Below are 6000 nucleotides of genomic sequence, written 5' to 3' on the forward strand. Positions count from 1 at the left end.
TTTTTCTTTCCAGTAACTTACAGCTTCTTACCCATCACCACACAATGGCATTTAGTTGCTTATCAGGTCCAGTTCTCCTCCTAAAATAGTTCTTTTATTTCTCTCTGGCTGGAACACATTCTGAACTGTGTTTTGAAGGAGGAGAGGACAGTAAGGAACAGTTTTACAACATGAAAGATCTGCTTAAAGGTGGTCAAACCAAGTTGCAAAATACATATTCAGTAAAAACTCTTAGTATGGGCCAGTTCCTGCCTTCTGGATGATTTGGTCAAAAAGCAATTTTGAACAGATGCAAAGTCACAATACATTAAAATATTTACTTTATATAGATATCTGTACACGCAGAAACCATTCAAATATCTTATTTTCTGCACACTCCATTGTGCAACGAATCACCACCGATTTTGCAGGTGGTGTGGCATTATCCAAAGGGCTCCCGGTGCCCAGGATTTCCTTCTGAACTAGCGCTCTGTGGGCAGCGCCCAGGATTCGCTCTGGGATGAGAACCGGTGTGGAACAGCTGGGCAATGCCACCCTCCTTGCTGGCGGGACCGGGTCCTTGGGCACAACTTCAGCCCCGCTCGCATCGCTCCCGGCTCGGCGGCTCCGGCGCTGGCAGAACGTGAGATCCTGTGCTTGGCAGCCCGGGCAGGGTGTTTGGCACGCTGGGAGGCAGCGCGGGAGGCAGCGCGGCTGGGAGCGGTGCCAGGCTCCGCACACGCACGAGCGGGGCTGTGCCCGGCGAGGCAGCGCCGGGAAGCGGAGCCTGGCACGGTGGAGCCGCACAAATGGTCGGGGCTCAGCGCAGCGCTGGATCTGCCGGGAGGCGCCGGGAGCGAGGGAAAAACCAGATCCTCAGCGTTCCTTCAGGAAAACGGGCCGGCCAGAGCCCGGCTGGGCAGAGCAGAGCGAGGGGCAGCGATGGGAAGGGAAGGCGCATCGCCCCGCTCGCCTCGGTCGGAGCTGGCACGGACAGCCAGAAGGGAACAAGAAGCATCGGCGGCTGCTGATAGCAGAGAGTGGATCTGCCGTGAAAACCTCAAGTTTCCAGCTGGGAAAAGCGGGGGATCTCTCCGCCCGCTGCACAAAAATAAAAATAAACCTCACCACCACCTTCCGCATGCGAAGGCGTAGGACAGGGAGCGAGGAACTCCGCTGCTCACGATGCATCTGGTGGCGCTTCTGTCACTGTCCCCGCACCCGCGATCGCTGCCGAGGGGCACCCGGTGCTCGCTGCGGGGGCGCGGCGGCTGCATCGGGGTCTCTGGGAGGACCCCCATCCCGTGGGGATACCCCCATCCCCCGGGGGATCGAAACCGGCTCAGCCCCGGACAGATGCCCGCTGCCGGCCTTGGGGCGCCGAAGAAGGGCAGGAGGATGGAGCGGGGGTGACAAGTCCCCGTGCCCCGACACCCACCGGGGGCGAGAGGGGCACGATCGCAGCGCGCCCCGGGGGAGGGAAGCGCAGGGAGGGAACGGGCAGGCGCTGCAGCGCATCTCCCCCGCACATACACACACACACACACACACACACACACACACACACACGGTTCTCTAATCCTCCGGCTCTGCTCATCCCTCGGCTCCTCCCGAAGCCGCCGGAGCCTCGGCGGGCACGCAGCGGCGCTCCCCGGGCTGCAGCCGCCCCCAGCCCCGGCTCCCGACCCGGGCTTCCGACCTGGGAAGGGGCTGGTGCTGGAGCTGCCCCGCACAGCCCCATCTTATCCGAAAGCCGCCGGGGAAAGCCCCTCCGACCGTTCCAGACCTTCCATGAGCCCCGGGCCGGGGGCGGCCGCGGCCCCCCAGCCCCTGCCCCGCACTGCCGGGGATTCCACGCGCGCTGTCCGGCCGTGCCCCTCCGGGACGCTGCGCCCGCATCCCCGCCGAGCCGCGGCTCTCCCTAACGCAAACCCAGCGCAGCCATCGCCTTTGCCTTTCCTAGCTGTTTTTTCTCCTTTCCCTCAGGGATCGCTTCGTGCAAATGGGGCGATAAATCCAGAAAGCGCCACGCACCGTGGAGAAGGGAGCCGGGGGAGGATGCTGGCACGGGGAGGGCGGCGGGGAGGGAAGCCAGCTGCTCCGGCGGGAGGCGGATGGAGCACCTGGAGAGGCACGAGGGGAGCTGGGAGGGGCAGCAGAGCCCCCGGCACGGCACGGGGCTCCGGCAGCCCTACCTGGAAGAGCCGGAGGATGTTGGCCACCATAATGGACACGGAACTTCCCGACGCCCCGATCACTCCAACTACTTTCTCCGGCTTGACGAAGACGGGCGGCTCGCCGTTGGTGCACCGCACGTCGGAGGTGTCCTTCTGGATGAGCGCCTGCACGAAGGTGAGCGACTGCTCCAGCGCGTAGGTGTCCCGGGAGCAGGTGTCCAGGATGCGGGCGCCCAGCGTCACGTTGGGCAGCAGCTCCGGGTCGCTGTTGATCTGGTCCAGGGCGTAGAGCATCGCCTCCAGCCTGTGGATGCCGTTCTCCTTCTTGATGTCCCCGCAAGGCGAGTCCAGGTTTCCCCTGGCGTGCACGGGGAAGAGCCCGCCCAGGGTGATGTCCCCCTCCAGGCGGATGGAGTGGGGCGCGTACATCTCCTGCCCGCGGGCCGGCTCGGCGAGCAGCAGCTCCAGCAGGCAGCAGGGCAGCTCGAGCAGCGCCAGCAGCCGCAGCAGCCGGCCCGGCCCGAGCATGGTGATGCCGCCGCCGCCCCCGGCGCTGCCCCGCGCCCCCGAGGGGCCGGGCCGGGCGGGATGGCCGGGGAGGGCTGCGGGTTCGGCCGCTCCCGCCCGCCCTGCCCGCCGCGCTCCCGGCACTGGGGACCGCGCCGCCGCGGCCGCTTTAAAGCGCCGGGGCCGCCCGCCCCCCGGCCCGCCCCGCCCGCCGCCGTGCGCAGCCAGCGCAGCACCGCCCCGGGCCGGCGGCGAGCGGGGTGGGATGGGGTGGGATCGGGATGGGGATGGGGACGGGGACAGGATGGGATGAGATGGGGACGGGATGGACGAGATGAGATGGGAACAGGATGGGATGGGGATGCAGATGGAGGTGGTACAGGGATGAGGATGGGATAGGGATGGGGATGGAGCCGGGAATGGCGAAGGAGCCGGGAATGGGGATGAGATGGAGACCGGGAGGGGATGGGATGGGGACGGGGATAGGGGTGGAGCCGGGCAGTCCCAGCCCCTCGGGCCGCCCTGCAGGGCGCGGGGGGTTTACAGGTGTTGCGGGGCCCGGCCGGACCCGCCGGCGCTGGAGAAGGGGGTGCCGGGGCGGCCCCGCTCCCGCGGCCCGGAGCTGGAGCTGCGAGCGGCTCGGGAGCGCCTGCGAAAGGCGGCTCCGTGGGGGACACTCGCTCAGCCCCTCTGGAGCATCATCATCATCCTCCTCCTTCTCACAGCCGGGAGCGGAGCGCCTCCCGCTCGCGGGACCCGGGCCGGGCCGGAGGGGCAACGGGGGCCGCTCCGGAGCCGCCCGGGCTGCGGGAACATCCAGCACAGCGCTGGGGCTCGTTTCCAAAGCAGCAATCCCGATTTTGACATGGAAACGAGATCCTCCTCCCGCTGAGGTGGGTACCAGCGGAGCCGGGGAGGAGGAGTTTGGATGTAATCCCATACTCCCAAACCCGAGGCAATGCGTGCTTCTGGTTTAAGATCTCCAGACCCGTTTGTGCTGTGCACACCCAGACCTGGAGGATCCTGCAACATCCTGGGTTTGTTGCCTTCACCCCGAAACTGTAAGACCCAAAGAAAGAGCACCACGTGCCGTTCTCTGCTGACCAGCAAATCCATGCCCTGTCACATTCCCAGCTCAAGAGCAATGCAGAATACATCTCTCAGATGTTCCCACCAGACCAAGCACCTTTTTTGGAGACAACCTTTAATTCCTCCTTCATAAACACCAGATCATGTGCTGCTGCTGTTCATCATTTGGCCTCACACACACTGGACAAGCAGCAGTCCATGTGTTCAACCTGCCCCATCATGGAATGGTTTGGATCCACAGAGTGGTTTGGCTTGGAAGCCATTCCCCTTTGTCTTGTCCCTCCACCCCTTGTTCCAAATCCCTCTCCAGCTCTCCTTTAGGCTCTGGCAGGGGCTCTCAGGTCTCCCTGGAGCCTTCCCTTCTCCAGGTGAGCCCCCCAGCTGTCCCAGCCTGGCTCCAGAGCAGAGGGGCTCCAGCCTTGGAGCATCTCCGGGGCCTCTTCTGGACTCATTCCAGCCCCTCCATGTCCCTCTGCTGTTGGATGCCAGGGCTGGAGGCAGCTCTGCAGGTGGGGTTTCACCTGAATGGGGCAGAATCCCCCCTCCCCTGCTGCCCAGGCTGTGGGATCAGCCCAGGGCACGGGGGGGTTGAGCCAGGGCACACTGAGCTTCTCATCAACCCTGAGCAGGCCACCTACTCCTCTGAAGTGTTACTCAGAGACAGCTTCAGTGATTGCTTCATTTCCAACACATTATATTTCAGTGAAGTCAGGGTAACACAACTGTTACTGCTGTAACAGTAAAAACCATCAGTAAAAACTGATGGTTTTAATCTGTTTTGGCCCAGCCAAATTTTATCTCCCAGCACTGAAGTGCTGCAGCGTGACCAGTCTGGCAGACAGAGGCGACTGGCTTTGCTGATCAGGTCTTGACAGAGATGGAGCTGGCCAGGGGCTAGTGCCACATCTTCCAGGAATGATTAAACCATTTTAACACTTTAAAAGATCTGTATTTTTTCAATTGTGTCCTTACCATATTTTCCAGCTTTTTCTTCTTTCTTTTTATGTTGGTTGTGTATCCACTTGTTTTTGGCAGAAGTTCCTACAAGCAAGGACTCCAAATTGGTGATATTGAAATACCCCCACAAGCAGAGCAGCAAATGAATGTTCCCTGGTGACAGGAGATGTTGGGAGAGCAGCAGCAGAACTGGACAGACATGGTGGGTCAGAAGCTTTGCAGTAGGGCCAGGAGATAACAAGCATAAACAACAAAAAAAGCAACTGGAGTTCTCCACTAGAAATTATAATTTCTGGGCTGGGGACCAGAATTTAGTTTTTCCATGGACTGAAAAGATCATAAATGGTTATTTCATTGTAATTTGTGTATCATAGCCCAGCTTGTGCCACTACCCAGGCCTTGCTCTCGACTTCATCCTTGCTCCCTCCCACCTTGGTTTACCTGAAGGATCAGTCTCCATTCCCCAAGCAGATTCCCTAAGGAGCACAGGGGCTGACACAGCTGTTTGAGGCAGACCCAGGGGCCATCCCAGTCCAGGGGCTTGTCTTGGAATAGCAGATAAGTCAGAAGAAAAGGCCAGAGCTTTGCCCTATGCAGATGCCTTTAATCTGTTCCTACCATAAATCTCTTCCTGGTTTTTCGTATATAGCAATTGGTTTAAGCCTTGAAGCATGAAAAATTATTCTAATTACATTACAAAAATTGATACAGTTAATCATTACTGTGGATATTCTGCATATCCATAAAAGTGCCTGGGCCCTCTTCCACTCCTGTGAAGTGCTTGACTCCTGTGGTCACAAGAACCATTGGGCATCACCTGAAAAACCCTGTTGGAGCAGTTTTCAATCTGCCTTTTGACTCTCCAGACAGGCAGAGACCCTTGCAGGGTTCCTGAGCTCCATCCACTGTGTGCAGGCAGCCCCCTACACCCATCTGGCCCTCTCAGACAGGAACTCCATGTAACAGCAGCCTGAGCATCCACCCCTGCCACGTTTTCCTTGGAAGAAGCATTTGGACTCAATGATCTTAAAGGCCTTTTCCAACGAAAATGACTCTGTGCTTGTCTGATTTGGGTTTGGGTTGCTGAGTACCTGGGCTGAGACAGCACTGACTGAACATGACAGTGAGTGGATCACACCTGAGCAGTGAGACAGCCTGACCCCCTGAAGGGAAAAGCATCCTCCCCTCCCATGGCCCACCAGAACAGCCAACTAAAGGGATTCAACAAGCAATTCCTACGAAAGTTGAGTCATGTCCACTCCACACTGAGCTCTCCCACTATCAGAGCCAT

General features: G+C 59.7%; 1 protein-coding gene across 4 annotated transcripts in view; it reads right to left on the minus strand.

Moving 5' to 3' along the window:
- Positions 1 to 2794, minus strand: part of GRM7 (glutamate metabotropic receptor 7) — a 247074-nt gene extending 244280 nt beyond the window's left edge. For all 4 annotated transcript variants that reach the window (XM_071550186.1, XM_071550185.1, XM_071550184.1 and 1 more), the window contains exon 1: positions 2175 to 2794. In XM_071550186.1, coding sequence (XP_071406287.1) covers positions 2175 to 2684 — 510 coding nt within the window. In that variant the 5' untranslated portion in view covers positions 2685 to 2794. The remainder of the gene's footprint in view (positions 1 to 2174) is intronic.
- Positions 2795 to 6000: the final 3206 nt, after the last annotated feature.

Source organism: Pithys albifrons, chromosome 3, assembly GCF_047495875.1.
Source record: "Pithys albifrons albifrons isolate INPA30051 chromosome 3, PitAlb_v1, whole genome shotgun sequence".
In the NCBI taxonomy this organism is placed as follows: domain Eukaryota; kingdom Metazoa; phylum Chordata; class Aves; order Passeriformes; family Thamnophilidae; genus Pithys; species Pithys albifrons.